The 24,481-nt window shown below is 41.7% G+C and overlaps 1 protein-coding gene across 1 annotated transcript in view; it reads right to left on the bottom strand.

Annotated features, from left to right (window-relative positions):
- Positions 1-3,085: 3,085 nt before the first annotated feature.
- LOC142842431 (propionyl-CoA carboxylase alpha chain, mitochondrial-like) overlaps positions 3,086-24,481 on the bottom strand; it is a 42,993-nt gene continuing 21,597 nt past the window's right edge. Inside the window, exons 3-8 of the mRNA XM_075959153.1 lie at positions 23,399-23,476; positions 20,587-20,634; positions 20,422-20,490; positions 5,779-5,892; positions 3,903-3,956; positions 3,086-3,513 (exon numbers count right to left, since the gene is read on the bottom strand). Of these exons, the coding sequence (XP_075815268.1) occupies positions 3,475-3,513; positions 3,903-3,956; positions 5,779-5,892; positions 20,422-20,490; positions 20,587-20,634; positions 23,399-23,476 (402 nt within the window). The 3' untranslated portion in view covers positions 3,086-3,474. The remainder of the gene's footprint in view (positions 3,514-3,902; positions 3,957-5,778; positions 5,893-20,421; positions 20,491-20,586; positions 20,635-23,398; positions 23,477-24,481) is intronic.

Raw genomic sequence — 24,481 nt, 5'->3', positions numbered from 1 at the left:
TCTTTGGGGTCCAAACCATCTTTCTATGGTGGGAAGAACCGTAGTAGCAGTGGAGTGGAGCCTGCCGGAGTCTGGAGGAAAAATAGTGCTGCAGAGGGCAAAGCTGGAGAAGCAATCCAAGGAAGAGTTCAAAAGGTCATGAGTGAATCCCAGATAATTGGATATTGGGTCATTTAGACTGTTGGAGTTTGATTTTGCTTGCTTCAGATTGTGACAGGGCCCTAGTTCTTCCCTCTTGAAAAAAGCAATTTAGATTTTTAAAGGAGCCCACAGCTGAAAGACTTAAACTTTTAAAAGAGGTTGGAATTTTAAAGAGATGGAGATTTTAATAAGTATGAATTGATAAAGACTGTGGGATTTTTAAAAATTATGATTTTAATGTGAGATCTTGGGGATGAATAAGAAAGGAAGGGATATGGCACAGTAGTGATGTGTTTGTGTGTCAGGTTGACCAGAAGTTGGTTGTCCTGGCTGGTTTTGTGTGTCACCTTGCCACAAACTAGAGTCATCAGAGGAAGAAGCCTCAGATGAGGAAATGTCTAAATGAGATCCAGCTGTAAGGTAGTTTCTCATTTAGTGATCAATGGAGGTGGGCCCAGCCCATGGCGAGTGCTTGTCCCTGGGTGCTGTGGGGTATTTGTACACTGTGTGGTGGTGTATGGCTGTGATTGGTGCAATAAAAAGGTGAATGGCCAATAGCCAGGCAGGACTTCCAGACAGAGAGAGAGAGAGAGGAAGAGGAGAAAGAATACGGGTGCACAGATTTCCCCAGAGACTCTGAAGAACTGGACATACAGCACAGAACAGAGGTTAAAGAGCCATGTGGCAGAATGGGAGTTAATATAGACAGGGTGCATTATAAGAGTTAGCTGGAAGAAAGTCTAAGCTAAGGCCAAGCTTTCATAATTAATAATAAATCTCTGAGTCATTATTTGTGGGCTGACGGGTCAAGAAAGTCTGACCAGAAAGCTTGCTACACCTGGGTTCTGTAAGAAGGTGGGGCTGCGCAAGCCCTGGGAAGCAGGCCAGTAAGCAGCATCCTCCATGGCTCTGCATCAGCTCCTGCCTATAGGATCCTGCCCTGTTTGTGTTCCTGTCCGGACTTCCTTTAGCGATAAACCCCAATGCTGAAGTGTGAGCCTGATAAACCCTTTCCTCCCAACTTGCTTTGTCATCAAGGTGTTTGATCACAGCAATGGAAACTAACAGGGCAGTGACCATCACACTGGTGATCACAGCAATGGAAACTAACTAGGACAATGACCATCACACTTGTGATCACAGCAATGGAACCATTGACTAGGACAATGACCATCACACTGGTGATCACAGCAATGGAAACATTGACTAGGACAATGACCATCACACTGGTGATCACAGCAATGGAAACATTGACTAGGACAATGACCATCACACTGGCGATCACAGCAATGGAAACATTGACTAGGACAATGACCATCACACTGGTGATCACAGCAATGGAAACATTGACTAGGACAATGACCATCACACTGGCGATCACAGCAATGGAAACATTGACTAGGACAATGACCATCACACTGGTGATCACAGCAATGGAAACTAACTAGGACAATGACCATCACACTGGTGATCACAGCAATGGAAACAGTAACTAGGACAATGACCATCACACTGGTGATCACAGCAATGGAAACATTGACTAGGACAATGACCATCACACTGGCGATCACAGCAATGGAAACATTGACTAGGACAATGACCATCACACTGGTGATCACAGCAATGGAAACTAACTAGGACAATGACCATCACACTGGTGACCACAGCAATGGAAACAGTAACTAGGACAATGACCATCACACTGGTGATCACAGCAATGGAAACTAACTAGGACAATGACCATCACACTGGTGATCACAGCAATGGAAACAGTAACTAGGACAATGACCATCACACTGGTGATCACAGCAATGGAAACAGTAACTAGGACAATGACCATCACACTGGTGATCACAGCAATGGAAACAGTAACTAGGACAATGACCATCACACTGGTGATCACAGCAATGGAAACATTGACTAGGACAATGACCATCACACTGGTGATCACAGCAATGGAAACTAACTAGGACAATGACCATCACACTGGTGATCACAGCAATGGAAACAGTAACTAGGACAATGACCATCACACTGGTGATCACAGCAATGGAAACAGTAACTAGGACAATGACCATCACACTGGTGATCACAGCAATGGAAACTAACTAGGACAATGACCATCACACTGGTGATCACAGCAATGGAAACTAACTAGGACAATGACCATCACACTGGTGATCACAGCAATGGAAACATTGACTAGGACAATGACCATCACACTGGTGATCACAGCAATGGAAACATTGACTAGGACAATGACCATCACACTGGCGATCACAGCAATGGAAACATTGACTAGGACAATGACCATCACACTGGTGATCACAGCAATGGAAACTAACTAGGACAATGACCATCACACTGGTGATCACAGCAATGGAAACTAACTAGAACAATGACCATCACACTGGTGATCACAGCAATGGAAACATTGACTAGGACAATGACCATCACACTGGCGATCACAGCAATGGAAACATTGACTAGGACAATGACCATCACACTAGCCATATCATTGCATTCATCCATGCCTGGAATTTCCAACTTCTAAAAGGGCTATAAGACAATTATTTGGGGGCAGGGCACGCCACTGATCTCTGTTGTTCCGGGACAAAAGCAGACAGAGACAAATATATAAATGAATGGGCATGAGTGGGTTTGAATAAAACTTTATTTATAAAAAGCAGAACGCTGCCAGGCAGTGGTGGCGCATGCCTTTAATCTCAGCACTTGGGAGGCAGAGGCAGGCAGATCTCTGTGAGTTCGAGGCCAGCCTGGTCCACAAGAGCTAGTTCCAGGACAGGCTCCAAAACTTCAGAGAAACCCAGTCTTGAAAAACAAAAAAAAAAAAAAAAAAATGAAAAAGAAAACAAGTCTGCTGGATACTATGGACCTGTAGGATGAAGATGGATGCCCCAACAATACAAAATAACTTTGGGTGACTGTACAGGCAGCAAGATGTCTCTATCATTTTTACAGTTTTGGAAGTTGCTTATTTCTTGTTTACTTAGGTAATATTATATCCTTCTGGAGTCCTTGACGGAATCTGGTTAGACTCATGCCGGTAAGCCACAGTCAAGTGGCAACACACATTAATGGAGATGGGTTAAACTAATATGTGAGAGTTAGCCAATAAGAGGCTAGAGATAATGGACCAGGCAGTAATTTAATTAATACAGTTTCTGTGTGGTTATTTCAGGTATAAGCTAGCTGGGCGGTGGGACGCAGCCCACTCGTCTTACTACAGGAGCCAGAGTCACCAGAGGATAAGGCGCACAGTGTAAGTTTCAGTGAACAAATCTGGGTCTTCTGCAACAGTGGCATACGCTCTTAACCACCGGGCCTCCTCTCCAGTCCCACATTTAAAGTCTGAAATTTTTAATTTTAAAATTCAAAGGTCAAATAGAGTAACAAATTGATTGAAATAAGTGACTTTAATTCTACTTTTTTTTTGAGACACAGTTTCTCTGTGTAGCCCTGGCTGTCCTGAAACTCGCAATAGACAGACTGGTCTTGAACTCACAGAGATCCACCTGCCTCTGCCTCCCGAGTGCTGGGACCAAATGTGTGCACCATCACCACCCGGCTCTTTTCCATTCTTTTAATTACTATCAGGACCTAGATTACAGAATGAAAACATTCACTTTTAACAATTATCAAAGAGTCAGTAAATCAATCAGAATTCTATAGTTCAGGAGTCCATATCTCTACACTGCTTTCTGAAATAGGGCAATCATTTCTGCTTGTTATAGACTTACCAAACTCCTTGCAAACTCTTTGTTTTCGGACAGGAATCCGTAACCTGGGTGTACCTTAGGAATGAAAAGAAAAGGTTCTTGTAACATTATCATGTTGTAAATCTGCCTGAGCCACAGGATACTCAGTATTCTGCACGGTTGAAGGTGACTTCCTCACAGACCGGTTCTATTGCACTTTTCCTTTGTTCTCTCACCAGGCAGGCCACATTGGCATCTGTGTCTCTGTCCTGACCAGCTGCATTTGTCTACACTATCCAACAGAAACTCACTTGACTTTTCCTGCGGCTGGTCCACAGGCTTAGAGAACTTCACAAGGGCAAGTGGGTCACAGAGTTATGATCTACAAACTGTGGACAAAATAGATGAAAACCTCCACAATGACAGTTCTCCAGAGCCCACATTTGTCAGGTACAGTGGCACTCGGGAAACAGAGGCCAGCCTGGTCTACATGGTGAGTTCCAGGACAGCCAGGGCTATGTAGAGAGACCCTGAATGAATGAATCAATGAATGAATGAATGAATGAATGAATGAGAGCCCAAGCTCTAAGCCACACAGTACACCTTATTCCCAATAGCAGAAGGTGTTCTAACACTCCCAGAGCCTCTGCCAACTGCACTCCAATGGAGGTCTGCTTCAACTTCTACTTTATTTTTTCTTTTGGTATCTATTCTTCCCTCACTCCGTCTGGCCATCACCATCCGTCTGTGCTTTCTCCCCACAGGCAACAGCGTACACTCTAACCCGCGTCCTCATCTCTTTCACTCTCTTACACAGCCAGCCCCAAGCCACACCAGCAGTCAGCGCTGGAGCAATCCCTAGTAAAATACTTCTGCTGAAAGGATGGACGGGTTCCTGAGGAGCCAGAGTCTGAGCCTGAAACAGGGACAAATCTGACACTTGAGAACCAAGCGGCATGGGACAGAGTGACTTACACACTGCCCAATAGGAAGAGACCTTCACTCCATCACTCCATTTGAATAGAGAATGCCGTGTTATGACAAGCAAGAGTTAAGACAAGTTTTACTTCTGTTAAGTGCTAAGACGCTGTAAGCATCCTCAATATGGAGGCGTAGAAGAGGGCTTTGTTTAAGCATTTCTTTCTATAGAAACCAGCAGAGCCAGGTGCTGGCTGCTTCCATCCAGCTGTGGCAATAACTCTGTTTTAATATTAAATGTATACTTGGTCCTCTGGTTAAAAACAAAAATTACCATAGCTGATGTCAGAAATTAGTTTTTTCCTTGGATTCCTCTCCATCCGACCGAAATTGGGGTGGGGGAAAGGATTTACCAGTGTAAGTGATTAGCATTTTGTTGACACTAACGAACTGAGATAATTAGCAAATACACCGTTTTATTTCTAGCAATGCAAATGAGTGTGGACAATTTTTAAATGACTAAATTGAAATTTAAACAGTCTTTTCAGAACAGGAGGTTGGGATCTTTGGGGGTTTCTTGTTTTTGTTTTTCATGCTCTTATCACACTGAAAGGGTTAATGCTCAGAACTAATTGGGATTTCTTTCTTGCTGGCAAATGTGGAACTGAACTGAAGCCGCTCCCTGGTGTGAGAGCTGAGCCCGGCAGCCACCTGCAGCCGCAGCCACCAGCACTGCCAGATGCTGCGAAGCCTTTGATTTCCAGGAGTGAATCCGGCCACATTTAACGCAGGAGACACAAACTACTGCAACAGCATCTCAGTCTCTGGTGTTCTCCAATACACACTCCAGCTCTCCGCACGCTGCATAGGAAACAGCTGCGGAAGACAGGTTCATTCAGACTCAACAGCATCTCAGTCACTGGTGTTCTCCAATACACACTCCAGCTCTCCGCACGCTGCATAGGAAACAGCTGCAGAAGACAGGTTCATTCAGACTCACAGCTTGGGCCCTGGTTTTCCTAATGGCTTCCATGATGGCATCCATGTTGAGGTAGCTTTTACTGGTGGGAGCTGGGCCAACACAGACAGCCTCGTCCGCCATTTTCACATGAACCTAAGGAGACAAATCCTGCGTTAGCAGATGCTCTGTAGAAAAAATTACAACCACCCATAAGCAGACGCATGGAAGTGAATTTCTTTGCAAATATCCGCTAAAATAACAACACCGCTACAAAAAAGGCTCAGGGTCTGTATTAGCCATGACTCCATTAATTCCGCATGCCTCACCCACTGTCTGAGCAAACAATTTCTGTGATACACCTCCCTCCCCTCCTCGGTTCATCCATACATAAATCTGATATCAAAAACTACCTCACTACAAGGAACAGAGGAGCCCCATATTCTAATAGCAGACACATTCATGCCCAGGTCTGGGCAAGCTCCCCAGGAAGTGGGGTAATTAGAGGCGCTGAATGAAGGGACTCAATGAGTGTCCCTGCACAGCATCAGGTCGGCACCAGGCTCAAATTAAAGCCCAGAACTAAAGAGTTCAATATCATAACACGTGAACCAGAAAATTCTGAGAAGCATTTAAATACCCTCACGTTCGAGCTTTGTCCATTTTACATTTAGTCCTAAAAAACAATGACGTGTGTAGTAAGTGCTCAGTCTACTCAAATTCAGGCATGAGCTTTCCACCTTTAAGACAACTCACGCTACAGAATTTGAGTCCGTGTTTTTGCTGAAAGAGAGACTAGGTAGGCGTTCAACAGTGAAAGATAAACTGCTTAATCTCAAAAGAAATCTATTCTCTTTTCACTGAACATACTATGCTTTTGAACTAGAATCTTCTGATAATCTTACAGCTTAAGAAATTCACCATCAGACTATAATCATTTTTGAAAGGCAGATACATACAACTAGGTATAAACATTTATGATCCACTTCTTCACTGAGAGAGAAGGGGGAGGATCTCCAGTAGAAAACACTCGGGTGTCTCTAAGTCATAATCCTTAGTTCTGAACTAATTTTTAAAAACTACTTTTTGAGATGAGATCTGAAAACTTACAAAGCTGCCTTTTAAAAAGATCAGAATTCAATTCAATAAAATTTTCCAATTAAGTAAAAAATATCATTGCATATTAAATGGTAAATGATAACGGGCTCAAGGAAGTTACAGATCAGTATCTTAATACAAAACACTCAACCACAAAATACAAGGAAAGGTAGCCTTGCTTGAAAGGGGCTTTTACGTATTCCTTCATTTAAAGCAGGCTCTCTCCCTTTGCTTATCGCTGCTTGTTCTCACCCTCATGTTTCTCTACTGCTCTCAGACCATTTCAGATCCTGATATTATCAACTTTGTTGTTGTCCTTAAGGCTGTGCCTTTTGTTTGTTTTTTGTAAAGGAAAAATACTTACTGATCCTTTAGAAAGAACGCGTTAGCCAACTGAGGGTAGCTGCTGAAGTTAAACATGCACTTACTACTTTATATGACATATTTCTCTCATCACGTACTGAGTCTTCCCTGGGCACTCACGCTGGATGACTCTCCTTTAATCTGAACTCTCACAAATACTGGCACTGAATCACACTTGACCTAAGAACCTCATTTTAATGTCTTCACCAGCTATCTTCTTATAACATGTATCCCTTCTACAAATCTTGACAGACAAGAGAAAGACTGTGTCTTAAATTCTCTTTTAAATCTCCTAATAAGTTATGTGCTAAAAGTTCAGAATGGGAATAAATTGAATAACCTGAATTATTAAATGGTAAAGCTATTGTCTTTGAAGGAAAAAAGGAAAATGCCACAACAATAAGTCATTGTCTTTGCAGTCAAAGACTAGCTACACCCAAAGAATACCATCTCAGCCTGAAAAATGGGTCTAGAAAGTGGCATGCATATGGTGGAAAGGAAATTAAAAAATACACATGTGCCACAAACTTCTATAATAAACACACACAAATAAGGGAAATTGGGGGCTCTGATGGCACTCTGACTCCCTGAATCGTCTTGTCTTCACCTTCCATGATGTTGCATACATAACCTTCCTTTTCTGTTATTCTTTGCCATAATAGATATGGGTCTGTGCATTTCACAGACCCCTGGTAAACATACCGAGGACAAGCTCTGAGTCTAATACACTGTAAATAAATGGTACCACTCCCCCCCAAAGCTGTGATCTGACCTCCATCCACACTAGGGCACACTCATACACCCACATTTAAAGGACTAGCCATGTAGCTCAGTTTGTTCTGTGCCCACACAAAACCCTGGGTTAGGTCCCCAGCACCTCACAAGCTGGGCATAATGGCACATGCTTATAGTACCAGCACTTGAAAGGCAGAGACAGCAGGATCAGAAGTTTATGGTCATCCTGTGCTATATAGTGAAGGCAAGGACAATCTGAGATATATGTGACTATGTCTCAAAAACAAGAAGAGAAGAGGAAAGATGTTAAGTACTCCGTCAGCTTTCTATAAATTACTATAAATGATACCTGAGGTGAATCCGCTTGAGAAGAGGAAAGGATAACCGAGGCTAACGATTTTGGAAGCTTCCATCTATGACTGACAGGCCCACTACCTTGTGTCTGTGGCGGGACATATGGCGGGGAGTATATCATGAAACTAATTGTTATCTCCTGGCCAGGACTGAAAGAAGAAAGGAAAAGAAGGGGCTAGGGAGTATTCCTCCCTTAATGACAGATCCCCAGTGACAGGAAAACCTCCCACCAGGTCCCACCTCTGAAAAGTTTCTACACCCTTAGAACAGTTCCAAGTGGATGAACCCTTCTCATCAGTTCCTTTGAGAACACTTCCAGTCCAAACCATAGCAATATCTGACATACAGAACATCCTAGCTTAACGTCTTATAAACTAGGGAGTGTTGGTTCTTTTCCCTCCTGGTTTCAGGGCTAATCAAAGCTCCGGTTTCTGCCACTATCAAGTATCAAAGGAGGGGGGGGAAAGGCTCATCCTACATACAACAAGCCTGGGAAAATATCCAAATTCAGAATCAGAATGATGGTCTCTACTGAATATGCATTGCTTTTACAAAACTGTGAAATCAAAGTGTGTAAGACAACTATGAGATGCCAAAGGGCCATCTACACACAGAACCTTACAAGTGGTTTGTGTAGTTTTGAAACCGAATCCCCTTACTGCTCAGAAAGCATTCCAGCTGAGCCATATCAGTAGAGCCTCGGGATCTAGAACACTTAATTACAACAGTTCGTGGAAGATGCTTGCCTAGATTTAATTATAAAGGCTCCTTTATCCGATACCTAATATCCATTTGGGGAATAGGGCATAGGCTGAGAATCACTCTATGACTGACTCACAGAAGAACTCAACACTCAGTTGTCAACAGAATAAAATACTGTCAATACTGTTTTACCCCAACTTAACACTTCCTTCTAGATACATGACGTTCTTGCTTTTAGAAAGCCTGTGCACAGAGACACGCTCTCCTGCCCCAGCTCCTCTGAGGGCTCAGCACAGACACAGCTCTCCTGCCCCAGCTCCTCTAAACTCTTCATACTATGGGCTTCATTCAGATAAAGCATCAGACGCAAGTCTGCCATAACTATCTCCAGACAACTATACTTCTCCTTTGCTGCTCCAGCCAGGCATCCACCATGAGAGCCACTGAGAAGCAGCATGGATAGGCAGAAAGGGAACTGAGCAACTAGAGATCAGGAGAGTCAAGTCCAAAGGGGCAAAGCACACACACTAGCCCTCAGAAAGTCTTGTGAGTAATTTCATTACAGGTGTAATTCCAAATGCACAGCTTTCACAAACTGATCTTTGATACTGAGAAAAACACAATCACGTGATCGGCCATTTCTCTGGTCTTCACAGACTTGCATACAATGCAGCATGAACGAGGGCTGGCACCGTGAGCTGACACCTGAAAAGCTTCTGCTTCAAACGCACAGCAACGAATGAAGTCTACAGAAAGCAGGATGGCGGACGAGCAGAAGAAAATGGCAAATGGAATCAAAATAAGAAAATCACATAACAATGAGCAAAGCTGACCAACTATAAGCAGCTTCTTCTGCCAAAGGTGAGAGGCAGGTCCCTTAGAATGTTGGAAGGAGCAACAGGCTAAGGTGGAGCTGCCCACTGTTTCGGCTCCTACAGCGATTGGAGTCAAAAAGCAGAAGCAATTTTGTGACTGTTTGCCACATGTGTCCACAACCGTGATCCTAAGCTCCAAGCCAGGATCTGCAGAGCACAACGCCAACTGCGGCCACGAGGGCACTGCTTCTCAGAGAACTGAGTGTGTTGTTTCCTTAACCATCTTGGGGGTTTAGGGGAAGGGGCAGGGGACAGGAAAGAGGAAAACAAAGAACAGGAAGCAAGGGGTGGGGAGGTGATGAAAGGGGGTGTTTTAAATCTTCACTACAAATAAAGCCCAGAGACCAAAATTCCAGACCACACTGCAGACTAAGAAAACCACTAAGAAACTCAGCAACAAATAAAATAGTCCAAAAGAAACTAATTTTGCCAGTCTGGCAAACTTTCAAACACATTAATTTTTCATGAGTGAAAGCTTAAACATAGTTATTTCTATACATCTCTCCAGATTGTCATGTAAACTTTTTACTTTGATACTGAGACACTGCTGGATTTCCTGACATCCAAGCATCCCTGTTAATATTCATTGCCCATTGCTTAGTGCACAAAGCCCTAGGCCAGGGCCAGCAGGCTGGCTCCCCTCCTAAAAGATAGACCACGCCCTGGCCTCTGTCAAGGCTAGCCCCACCCAACTCCTTGACCTGTGACTCAAAGCTCCTACTTCTTGCTTTTCTCTTCTCCTCTGCCACTAAGCAGAGGTTCTAAGAGGCAGTCAGATAGCCCAAAATGATTTTCCAGTCTCAGAACTCTGTGCCACACAGGTAATACGGTGCAATGGTGACTTGGAGCATAAAGGTACCCCAGGACCCTCATGACAGAAAGAAATGACTCCCCCAAGTTGTTCTTTGACCTACACATACACACACACACTCTTTCTCTCTTTCTCTCTCTCTCTCAAAAAAAAAAAAAAACATAAACTTAAAATGCTTAAATAATCACAGTTAAGAACTGAACATCTTTAGGACTTCCTACATCTACCAGGCCTTTCTTCCTTGACAAGCCTTATTAGGGTCAAACAACGGTTACTAGTGAAAGAGATTTTAAACACCTCACAAAGGAAATGACAACCAAGTGAAGGGACATGACTAGATGATAAAACATTTCAGCATAAGGACCTGATCATTAATAAGCAATGAGAAACCAAAAACAGAGTAGTGATCATCATCTTAGGTCCTCTATTTTTTGTTTCCGCAATAGCATGCAAATATCAGAAACCTGGCAGTTCCATCTGGGTCGTTCCAATTTGAAATAGTTTCCAAGAGTCTGAGTAGAGATATTGGACAAGCAACAGAGAACTGAAGGCATAGCTGGGTAGTGGGGCGCTTCTTTCACATGTGCCAGGCCTCGGGTCTGGTCCCTAGCACAAAAGGGATCAGGGAAGCAGAGAAGAAGTGTCCCATAAATATAGCACAATAGTTACATCTTCTTACCCTACACATCTCTCCTGCTGGAGAACACCATGAGAGCAAAAAACGGGTTCTTCCTGGTCACTCTTCACACTCAGCCCCAAAAATACACTAATTAAAAAACCTAACCTTCAGGGGTCAGTAATGGCATGAACCTTAATCCCAGCACTCAGGAGGCAAGGGCAGGTTCAAGGCTACCCTGATCCACAGATCAAGTTCCAGGATAGCCAGAGATGCACAGAGAAACCCTGTCTCAGAGAGAAAAAAAACCACAACCTTCAAAATAATAAGCTGTACTTTCTTTGTAAGGAGGAAGGGACTTTTCACATAGTATTGAACACAGTGGGCTAGACTGGAAAGAGGGGGCCACTGAAAAGCAACAAGGAATCTGAAAGTAGCTCCACAGCTTACCAAAGGGATAGTCCTTGGCAGCTCATTGCATCTCTGCAGCACTGGACCCAAACTAAATCCAATGCACTGCATAATTCTGTACATTTCTATCTAGCACACTACAGACACCAAGTGATAAACATAGTATTGAATTTCTATTGTCAATTTGATCACATTAATAAACACCTTTGGGTGCATCTGTGAGGAAAAACCACTGAGGCAGAAGGAAGACAGCTGGATGTGAGTGACACCATCCCATGGACTGAATAGAAAGAGAAAAGGCCCTCTGAGAACTGACATTCCCCTTTCTCAGTTTTCCAATTGGTAGCAAAAAGAAAGAAAGAAAGAAAGAAAGAAAGAAAGAAAGAAAGAAAGAAAGAAAGAAAGAAAGAAAGAAAGAAAGAAAGGAAGGAAGGAAGGAAGGAAGGAAGGAAGGAAGGAAGGAAGGAAGGAAGGAAGGAAGGAGGAGGAAGGGAGGGAGAAGGGAGGGAGAGAAAGAGAAAAAAGCCACTCCCACTAATATGCTGCCCACTCCATGATGGACCGTGTCTGTCTGAACTGTGAGCCAAGATGAAACCTTCTTCTCTGAAGTTGCCTTTGGCCAGAAACTTGGACACAGGACTGAGGAAGGAAGCTAACACAGCACACACACACAATGATACCAAAACAGACTGCCGCCACATACACACTGCCCTACAAACACGGGAGCATCACAGCAAAGACACGCTGTGCTTTCTAATATTGGAGTACTTTTTCCAAGAGGTATTACTTCCAGTCCTCCTTAAATAGATACTCAGAGAAAAATGAATCCATGATTCAGTACTATTTCACATCACAAGGTATAACAACATTAAAATAAATATGTTTATTTTAACTATGTCATTCAAATTCACTGTGTGTGTATATTTCTAGGGATCAAACTCAGGGTGTTTTGTTCTAGTTAGGCAACCCAACCACTGAGTCACATCCCAGCTCCCACTTCTTTTGACCTGCAGAAAGTGCTTTTGGAAATCTGCCTTTTATAATAATGGGAGGGTTTGTCCCAAGACCTTCTTAACTTTTTATTAACAAGAATTTCTGGTGCTAAAGCACTGGTATAGCAAACAGAAGAGCAAGGCTGGTGCCCTGCTGGGCTATGGAGTTGCAACTTTGCTGTTCGGGTTATAGGATAATAACAGGAATAATAATTTTGTCCTTTTATATATACTGAAAATTTAGGAACAAACGAGTAAAATGTTGTAAGTCTCTCTTTGGGGTTTTGTTTATTTAAAATCTGGTGAGCTCAGGGCATGTTGCTCTCCCTCCAAGAGCATTTGCTGAGCATTTGTGAAGCCTTGAGTTCAGCTTCCAGCAAGAGAAAGAAGAGACGCTGAAATGTTCTGTGAGATGACCAGGTACATAAATATATAAACACATCTAATAATCCATATGTGAAGATATTAATACCAAGGTTCTTCTCCTGCCCAACTCCTGAATAAAGTCACAGCCCTTCTTCACCCGATGACTGGTTGGCCCTTCACGCCAGGGGGTTTTAGCCATCAACCATCTAAGCTGCTGTGCTGGGTTGTGACAATTTAGTCTGCTAAGCTCACAGCTCCCAAGGGAGAGAGTTGGTTGCAAGTTTGACTTCTGTTGCTGCTGACCACTATCTATGGACTTTAATAACCACAGCCCACAGGATAACACTTCGTTAGCCATAATGTTGCCTTAATTATGTTAATAAATAAAGGACACAGTTTGGTACAAAGTTTTATTAAATTCGCCAGTGTTGAAAATTTTTGAAAGACTGTGTGTTCATCTGTACAGCATCACTATAAATTTGTCTACAGATAGATACTGTTTGCTTATGGACTTATGCTGTATTTCAATTTATTTTCTAAAGGAGCTCAATTTATGAGCTCCATTTCCTCAAACTCTGTACATTTCTAACTGATAGTTTCACGACAGATGTCTCTATGCATGCTGGGCACAGAATGGGTTCACCTGGCATAAAGAGACCACCCACCACAGCAAAGGGGGCCCACCCCATCTGACGCTAGAGTGTTTTCATGGCTGAAAAAAATTACTGCTTTGATTTTTCCATAGCTTCGTGTATTAAATATTAATTGCTCTCTGAAATGCTTGAATTATTTTTCATCTTGAAAAATAAAGACATGTGAATCTTAGTTTTGAACCCAAGTCATTTATGCAGTAGCAAATAAGCCAGAGTACTCATGATGAATCTAAGAGGCTAAGCAACAAAAACAACAAACAAACAAAACACCATTTTAAGAGCCGGCGGTGGTGGCGCACGCCTTTAATCCTAGCACTTAGGAGGCAGAGGCAGGCGGATCTCTGTGAGTTCGAGGCCAAACAAACAAACAAACAAAAAAAAACCACCATCTAAAAAAGAAAAAAAACAGAAGAGAAGGCTAAGCAAATTCTTAAAGGACTCTGAAATTAAAGATGTACTCTAGCACATTAAAGGGAGGGGCGGCTACTTTAAAATGCAACCCACAAAGCCAACACAATTGACACAATTCTCTATTTTTATATGCACAAAGCAAATTGAGGTTATTTTGTTGAAAAATAAGAGAGTGATAGCTGAATTCAGCTCACATACATAGTGAATTCAGCAATAATTGTATTTTTTAAATACACAACCTGACAGGCACTATGGTAGATAATAATGAATCAGCATGGGAGCCATTTAATATACTTCTTGATTAACTCATTGCCTGTCCGGTTCGCACAGACATGCTTACATGTCATAATCGTCATAATTCCCATCACCCCCACCGCTAACACTCCAGCACCTTGATGAGTGCGCAGCTCCCAGACGGGCCATTGCTAATGCTGTGACTCTCTTCTGACTTCTGCCACTGTCCCGCAGGATCTCCAATTAAACAGAATGCCTCTGATGAGCCGTATTAATGCGAACAAATTCCTGCCAGGGATCCCATCCTATTCCATTTTGCCCCGAAATGTAGAGGAAGTAATTTAGCTAAGCCAAGATAATCAAAACATTTAAAATTGAGAGAGTATAATATCTCTGCAGAATAAGTTTTTCTAAAGACAATAATAGCAGAAAAGAAAAAAAATGTCTAAACATTTCAAATGCATTCTTCTCCTGATTAGTTCTTTATTGAAAGGTTTAGTGTTTCAAATTTGCATAAGTATATACAATATATTCCTGATCTTAAAAGGAGACTAATGGCTAAGTTTTATGAGAAAAGTGAACAACAAGTTTTTAAGCAACTATGCCATTTAAAAATCCCTTGATTCACTAGACCCAGAGGTCCTAGACTGTAAGAGTCCCAGCTACTCGGAATGTTGAGGTTGAAGGATCACTTCAGCCCAGAAGCTCAAACACAATAAAACCTCATTCCAAAGTCCTTACTGCCACCCCCTACCAAAAAATGTTAACAGCCTTCTGACTGATTACCTAAGTGCAAGGACTAAACTAAGTCGATTGAACCAAGTCCTGCCTTCCCTCCGTGTGCAGCACTAGAGCAGCTTCCAGGGGCTTTCCGATGCAAACTCTTCACTGAAGGATGTCAGTTATAAACATCTGTTTAATACCGATAAATACTCAGAATAATCTTTGGGTCTAAACATTAAGAAGTGTTATGGCCTACAAAGTCCAACTGGAAAACATGGATCACAATGGCCAATATCTTAACATATCCTTATTAGTCAAGGCAACTTAAGAATGTATTTCTTACAGGGCTGGCAAAATAATCCAGTAAGTAAAGAGACTTGATACCAGTTCTGACGCCCAGAGTTCAATTCCTACTCCCCACAGGACAGTGGGAGAAAAGACTCCTGCAAGGCATCCTCTGATCACACACCTAATATGGTGCTTGCACCAGGACTGGAGAGATGGCTCAGCTGTTAAGCATTGGCTTCTCTTCCAAAGAAGCTGGGTTCAATTCCCAGCAACCACAAAATGGCACTATTGTCTGTATGATTCAAGTCTCGGGAGCTCCAATACCTTTTTGTGGCCCTTGTGGACACCAAGCATACACGTGGTGCAAACATACATGTAGGCAAAACAATCATAAATTAATTTAATGTAATAATAAATGTATGTAAAAAGAATATGCTACTTAACTATATCACCTTAGGAATAATACTGGTAGCTCCCAAGCCTGAAATTCTAGCTACTAGAGAGGCTGAGGCAGGAAATTCTGTGAGTGTCAAGGTTTTCTTGAACAACAGATGAGTTCAAGAAAAAGAAAAAACTCTAACTTTTGCCCAGTTTGAAATGATGAGAAATATTCTGAAATCATCTATAAAGGGGGAAAATGATTGGCTGTTGCATTTCAATTATATTAATCTTGGTAGATACCTAAAGTAAAACTAGAGATGAGCTAAACCAAGATATAAATATATTTCTTCATAATGATATATATTTAAAGAAATGGGAAAAAAAAGAAGCTATTCCAACAACTTCCTCGAATGGTAAGTGTTCCCCTCAGGTCTCCTACACCACAGCCTACATTAATGTATTCCAGTTCCATTTACCTGATCATTACCCTCTGGTTTGTTCAGCTGGAACCAGCATACACTAATTACTTGGGCATCACGATGTCCTATTTGTCCTCCGGTCCTCCCCAGCCAGCAGGGGAGTATTATCAAGGGTGGGCACAAAGAGTGATGACTCCCTCACTGGACTGTCAATCACCCCTGAGTACTCCCAGGAAACACCACTCCGTCTCATTATGGATCCCAAGGCTGAAACTCAAGCACCCACCAGGAATCACACTTTAAACAGCAGGCTGCTTGGGTAGGATGTAAGTCACCATGAATAGTTTCCTGATTTTAGGGTCCTGTTTCAAAGCTATAAATATCAGATATTGCTCATTTAAATTCAGCATGACTGTACACAAAGCAATAAAATGGGAGTATAGAAAAAATACGGCCAAGTGTTGAAGCACAGAATCATTTTCCTTGTTGAAATGAAGAGTCTTCACCTTTTAAATTTAACCTTGATTAAATCTTTTCGTTCAAAAAATTAATTTCTAACTTTAGTGGTTTAATAAAAATATTTTATTCCTTTATGTGAAAAAATATTTTGATCTTTTTACTTAAAATACAAAGAATCACTGGATGCTACCTGAGAGCATCTGGGACAGAAATACGATCATCTCTAAACAGTTTCCGCACTGCTCACCAACTAAGGAAACTACTAGTCACTACAACAATTAAAAAGTTCTCACCTTCTCTGAACGATCTAAAATCACAGTAAACTAGAAATTAACAGTGTGACATGTTCCTTCCTTGCCTTGTAAGTTAGCAAAATAGTGACGAAGCCCTCATTAGTACGTCAAGAAATTCTCTCAAAATACCAAAGTAGCCTCTGCTAAGAGCCAGTGTGTTTATGCAGGCCTGTCTGCTCTTGTGCTAATGGGAGGCCCTAGCTCACTCTGGCTGGAGAACGTGCTCTCCTGTCAGCTTTCCTAGGACCCTGCTAGGACAGCAGTTCTCAACCTGTGGGCCAAGATCCCTTTGGGGGTCAAAAAACCCTTTTACAGGGCCACCTAAGACCATCTGAAGACACAGATATTTACATTAAAATTCATAACAAAAGCTAAATTCTAGTTTTTATGGTGGGGTCACAGCATGAGGAACTTACTGTTTCGGAGGGCGGCTGTGTTAGGAAGGTTAAGAACCACGGCTCCAGGCCATCCTTCCTCCCAAATTAATGCTCTGTTCAATTTCAAAACAAAAATACTGTGTTCACTAGGGTTTAAAATGAAAAACATACAAAATAACTTAGAAATAATTAGCATTTAAAATATTCAGTTTTCTGATATAAAATCTGGAAGTCCTCCTCATTTAGGTCTTAAAACTTTGATGTTAAGTTCAAATCACACAGTTTGCAGACTAGAAACTCAAGCTTATTTTGCCTTCATTGTCCACCATTCTATAGCTCTTGTCTTAGGACATTACCTAGCATGTCTGAAATGCTACTAAGTTGTCATATTAAGGTCTTGAGAATGAGATGACCAACCTCAAAAGATGCATCAAAAAGGTCTCCAGCCCCTCCACATGTGAGGGCACAGCTAAAAACCTTCATCTCTTTATGAGGGCAATTCCTAAAAATCAGAAAGGAGACCCACACCAACGGCCAAACTTTCCAGGTCCCTTACCTTGACTTTCTAATCTCTACAATTACAAAGCTAATTTTCTATTGTGTATAAGCCAGCTCATTGATGGTACTGTGTTGGTGCCGTTTAAACAGAATAATCAAGCAAGAAAGAAAACAAGACTCAAACATCTAAAATCAGGAATGAAAATGGAGCTATTACCACACCCCTCACAGAAATAAAACACTAACAAAGAAATACCATAACAAGTTCATACCAATGAACTACAAAACAGACGAAGTGGACAGATTCCTAGACCCAAACAAATTCAAATATTGACTAAAAAATAACAACAGAGCATCAGCAGTCAAAGAACAAATACCCACAGAGAAGCCAGATCCAGGCCTCATAGATGAATCATACAAACACTTAAAGAGTGCCAACGCTTTACACGTGTTCCCTGCAAAACAGAAGACTTTTCAATCCATAAGGCCAAGATAACCAATTTTTTGTTTTATTTTGTTTTGTTTTTGTTTTTCAAGTTCTCTGTGTAGTTCCTGGCTGTCCTGGAACTCACTCTGCAGATCAGGCTGACCTTGAACTCACAGAGATCCACCTGCCTCTGTCTTCCAAAGCAAGAATTAAAGGGGTACTCCACCCCACCCTCCCTACTAAGATATTTTAATACTGACCAAAGATAGGAAAACTACAAAGCAGTGTCCTCCAAACTAACAGTCAACTCAAGGATGTTTCCAGTTAGCTTCTGCCTCACAAAGAAAGCAAGAGAATTTATAAAATTCAGATGATAGGTGTTTGGCTAGCAGGCACAAAGCCCTGGGTTTGATCCCCAACATGCAATGAACTTAGAATTGGGGCACATGCCTATAATCTCAACACTTGGGTGTTGGAGACAAGAGAATCAGAAGTACAAGGTTATCTTCAGTTACAGAGTCTGAGTACAACCTAGGCTACATGAGATGTTGTAACGAGAGAGAGAGAGAGAGAGAGAGAGAGAGAGAGAGAGAGAGAGAGAGAGAGAATTTTGAAGAATATATTGAGCATGAAAGGAGCTAGCTCAGTAATTAAGAGCACTTGCTGCTCTTGCAGAGAACCAAGGTTCAGTTCCCAGCACCCACATCACAGTTCACACCCATCTATAACTCCAGTTCCCGGAATTCTGATGCCATCTACTGTCATGTAGGGGTGATGTGGGATGTCCTTCTGTATATGCCTTGCTTTTATTGGCTAATGAATAAAGTTGTTTTGGCCTATGGCAGGGCAGAATATAGCCAGGCTGGAAGGGATAGAAAGAGAGAGTAGGCGGAGAAAGGGAGACACCAGGTAACTGCCAAAAGAAAAGGACCTTAGGAACCTTAGGAACGTTACCGGTAGGCCACAGCCTCGTGGCTATACACAGATTGATAGAAATGGGTTAATTTAAGATGTAAGCACTAGCCAGGAATATGTTAGAGTCATTATTCAAACAGTGTTGTAATTAATACAGTTTCTATGTGATTATTCAGGTCGTAAGGCGGGGAAAAGAACAAGCAGTCTCTGCCTACATAGAAGCATTGCGCAAACATACATGCAAGCAAATACTAATATATATAAAATAAAATCTTTAAAAAATAATAAAGTAGCAGTTCTCACATCATCTCATTATTACCACATGAGAAATGAAAATTATTACTACTGAAATCATCAAGTTTTAAAAAATTAGCAAGGAATAAGGATCAATTTTTTTTCAAATCAAACTATATATACAAAACCAATTTAACTGCTTTTTATTAGAAGATATTTTGAACACAACCATCAAATAAATTATGCAGCTAACATTTATTTTCAGCAAATTAGTTTGCAATTCTTTCATCTAGATTTTTGAAAGGGAAGTTACAATAAGACAGAATGAGTAACAGTTTCGAATAGAACACATTTTAAAACCACTACACTTTAAAGGATCTTTCTACTAAGTTCATTACTAAACTACAAAAGTGACATTATCAAAAACAGAGCAAAAGGACAAAAACCAGTGACTTAAAAGTACAGCTACTCACATCTAGTCCACGGAGTTCTAACACTCTGCCCTCTTTTCCCATGGGATTTCTTCCTACTCATAGTTCATTGCTGCTAGAAAAGGCCTGCTGTGTTAAAGACGCCACCTAAAATTACACACCATCCACCGCTTTATGCCATACCTCCTTTTGTTCAGATCCAATTAGCATCGGCCTATCTCTCATTTATCAAACTTTCTGCTGAACGCATTAGTGCCTTTAGGAAAGATTAGACAATGACAGCATTCCCTCAGCGATCCTGGAACTATGCTGGGAGATGTTCATAAATGGGCACTGTGCAAACAGCCCATCCATCTGCCAACTGTCTTGTGCTTGGTTTTAATCTATTTGCTGACCAGCAGTAAGCCTGGCCACCTTGGTCTGCAGCTTGAGGGGGGCAGGGACAGTTAAGACATTATAATACTTCCATTGTGTTTGTGTTGACAGGGAATAACTAAATAGTTTTTAAAATGGAATACACCTTTTGCAAGTGAAGGAAAAATAAAGTAAATATCCTTTCATTTCTAGCCTGATGGAACCAAATTAAGTCCTGCCTGAAACTAAGTAAAAATATACTCACAGAACTGGCGTCAACATCACTGTGAATGGCAACTGTCTTGATGCCCATCTTCTTGCAAGTTTTAATAACCTAGTCAAAACACATCATAAGTTAACCAAGATCTAGATGCAAAGGGGCTTTAATCCATTTCAGAGAAAAATAAAAAATAATTCAAATTTTACTCACCCTACATGCAATTTCTCCTCTGTTAGCAATGAGAATTTTATCAAAAGTCTGACAAGAGACAAAAAAGAAAACTGTTACTCTTACTTTAAAAAAAAACAAGATTTTCCCACAATTAACAATAAATGTATGTTTCTAGTACACAATTACTCTCTAGAGTAATACTAAACACTATAAATAATATGTTCATTTACAACCAGAAATCAATTAAATTCATCTGGTGTTGACTGAGTTTTCTGTCCCACCAGGTCCCACAGCCGTTCAGTTCCAAATAATCACACAGAGGTCTACAATAATTATAAACTGATTGGCCTATCAGTTCAGGCTTCTTATTAACTCTTATAACTTATATTAGCCCATAATACTTGTCTGTGTTAGCAACATGGCTTGGTACCTTTTTCGGCGAGGCAGTCACATCTTGCTTCCTCTGTATCTGAATGATAACTGCAGACTGAATCTTTTCTCTTCCCAGAATTCTCATTGCCCTGCCTATACTTCCTGCCTGGTCACCCTGCCTCTACTTCCTGCCTGGTCGTCCCGCCTATACTTCCTGCTTGGCTACTGGCCAATCGGCATTTCTTTAAAATACAAGTGACAGGGTACAGTCCATTGTCCCACAGCAATCTGGTAGGCTCTGGCCCAATAATAACTTGGTTAAAGCATTAATTGACTAGGTTAAATTATTTAAATAACCAAACTATACTGGTTGCCACAGAGAAACATGCCTACTATATTACAAAGTTCTGGATTCAACTCTCAGCACTTGCTGTTTTTACAGAGGACCCAGCCTCAGTTCTCAGCACCCACATGACAGCTCCCAACCATCCATAACTCCAGTGCCAGGGGACCCAACACCCTTTTCTGACTTCCTTGGGCACCAGGCACAAGGTACACATACACACATGCACGTAAACACTCATACACATAAAATAAAAATAAAATAGAGTGTATTCTTGTATCTTAGGAAAGACACTGTTTTAGCCTACATTTGGAAAGCCTAAAATCTCCAAACTGGAAAAACTTCAGAAGTCTTGATTTAACACACACGGCTTAGTCTCCTAGGCAGCCTGAGACCATCCTTGCTGCTAAACTGGTAAACTCTTAACTTAATGAAACCTGAGCCAGTCTTGATCACAGAATCCACTCACCGAGGCCTCATAGTGTGAGGTCATCTACCTTTCCTTGTTCAAACGGTCACAATAAATTCCTGTTAAACAGTACGTATTTCCTAAGAAATGTGGTGCTCTTGAAACAGTCAAGTTTTAACCAGCATTACACAGACTGCATCTGGTAGAAGTGTTGGATCACTGCTGTTAGTTACAAGCTAAGCAACCGTTGGCACAAATATGCAGTATAAAGTATTATCAAATCATAAAGACACAGTAAAAGTCCCTCTTACTTCCTGTTCCACAGTGACTCTAAGTCAGTCTGGAGTTGCCCAGGATGAAAACCAACAATTCTGCATGTTCTCCTACCCTGGATTCCCAGGAAGCAGAGCAAAGATCATGGAAGCACCTCCCACTGAAGCCTGAAGGTAGTAAGCACACACTCAAAGAGGGTTAGCGCTAGTGACTGCTATAGAAGGGGTTAAACTCTCCCTCCCTCACAACGGAATTTAGGTTTTAGGTCTCTGAGAAGGGCAAAGCAAGTGTGTCTCCCAACAAAGGGCTGTTTATCCACATTGCCCTTCCATTCTGGGTCTAGGGAGAAAAACACAGAAAGCCTAAGCCAGCCTCACAGTGTCTCATGGACAAATCCAGCAGCCCCCTGTGAGTCATGTTCAGACTTGCCCAAGCTTGTGCAAGCATGTCTCAAAATGATAAAGACTAAAGCTCAATGAATTAAAAATATACTAATGTAACTGCTGCTGGCTTAACTAACTACGTATGAGATGACCTGACTGTCCCTCGCTGTGTCTGAAAGGAGCCTGCACACTCATCTCAGGGTCGTCACCATTTTGCACAGGTGAACGGCCCTGCAAATGCTAGAATATTAATAAACGCCCTTTGCTTTTACATACTGTTTGAGTCTGGGGTCTCGGTCCCCTTCAGCATTTCCTCAGACCCTTACAGTACTCATTCCTACAGCACTCACGCCAAACTGTCTAAGCAGTAAGAAAACTGTGTGAAAATCAATATTTGCATTTGGCATGTCTTCTATATTCATAAACTGTACAAATTCAATATGGATCAGCACATCAATCTTCCAGCCATAAATTTTCTTTTAAATTACACACATAGATGCCTCAAAACCTTTTTTTAATTTATGTATTTTATGTGTATGAATGTTTTCTCTGAGTGCATATGTATGTACATGCATGTGTGGGACTGGTACCTGTAGAGGTCAGAGGAGGGTTTCAGATCCCCTGCAAGTGGAGTCACAGATGGTTCCGGGATGTGGGAAACTGAACTCGGGTCCTGTGCAATAGCAACAGGTGCTCCAGCCCCTCAGAAATTCTAAAGCACTGAAGATACACCCTGGTCCCTGCCCCAAAGGCATTCTTCCACTGAAAAAAGGTACTGAGGCACATGGCTAACATAGATCAGAATAATGGGTTAATCAAGATGTGAGAGTTAGCCACTGAGAGGCTAGTGCTAATGGGCCAATCAGCTTATAATTTATGGAGACCTATGTGTGATTTTCTTTGGGGCTAAACAGTTGTGGGAACCAGGCAGGACAGAAACACAAACAAGCATACCATTCATGTTACAATTACAACATCAATAAAATTCAATCCGTCCACTGAACACGATGCGGCAACAAGAAAGTAAAACTATTCTAACTTAACTCTTGAGAGTGTTCATAAAATACTCACTTTTTCTTGAGGGTCATGTCCCGCAGAACTGAGGCTTCTTGACACCACGAGGTACTGCTGTGAATAGACAGGTGCACGCTATTAAAAAATAGAAAAAAGTGAAAGCAATTAAATTCTTGTGGGTTTTACCTTTTTTCAGAATACTTCTTTAAGTTTGCTTCTACCTAAAATTTTCAGTCTACATATACAATGCTAAGAGCATAACTTGGTTATCAATCAAAGGGAAACCATAACTGAAGACTCATCCCTTTGACATGTGAGAGGAACCAAAGGTGTGAGACGAAAACATGGAAACAGAGGTGGGGGCAGAGTGAGGAGCACACACCAGATGGGGGTGACCCATCAGAGCAGGGCGTGACCCACCAGAGGGGGGATGACCCACCAGGGGGGGATGACCCATCAGAGAGGGGCGTGACCCATCAGAGAGGGGCGTGACCCACCAGAGCTGGGGTGACACACCAGAGGCAGCCTCTGAAGGGTGTAGCAGGTGTACATTTCAGAGGAAGGGCGTCCAGCTAACATACTGTGGCTTTAAGGTGCTTTGATTTCTCAATTCTAACAGTGACTAGTAACTTTAAAAAAGTTCCCTTTTTATTTGCTGAGTCATTACTTTTTTCCAGCACACAGGGATCTGATGGATAAAAGTCTGAAAATAATGAAGTTCACTTCTAGTTTATTTTATTTATGGAGAAAGTGTATCTTAATGCCTTAAGACATCAAGAAAATAAATAATGAAAATTGTGACACATATGGGATGGGATCTGACTATGTCTCTGACTGGATGTCCTTATTGTTGGTTTGGGTTTGGTTTGGGGATTTTTGCTTGAGAAAGGGGCTCACTGTGCAAACAAACTGTAAAAAAAAAAAACTAAAAACAAAGCTCAAATGCAGAAGCTAGCTGGGCATTTCTCCATGTCTGCTGGGTCACATATACAGTGAGCTACACAGCAGCCCTTACAGCTTCACCCGTGGACAGAAGAGCTGGCATGCTGACCAGCTCTCCTAATATTACAGCCACACAGTGGTCTCCTGCAGCACTGTGCCAACCTACTCTGTTCAAAGTAATGCTATTTTACCCAGGCA

Source organism: Microtus pennsylvanicus, unplaced genomic scaffold, assembly GCF_037038515.1.
Source record: "Microtus pennsylvanicus isolate mMicPen1 unplaced genomic scaffold, mMicPen1.hap1 Scaffold_80, whole genome shotgun sequence".
NCBI lineage: Eukaryota > Metazoa > Chordata > Mammalia > Rodentia > Cricetidae > Microtus > Microtus pennsylvanicus.
This window is presented reverse-complemented; position numbering and strand designations above follow the sequence as displayed.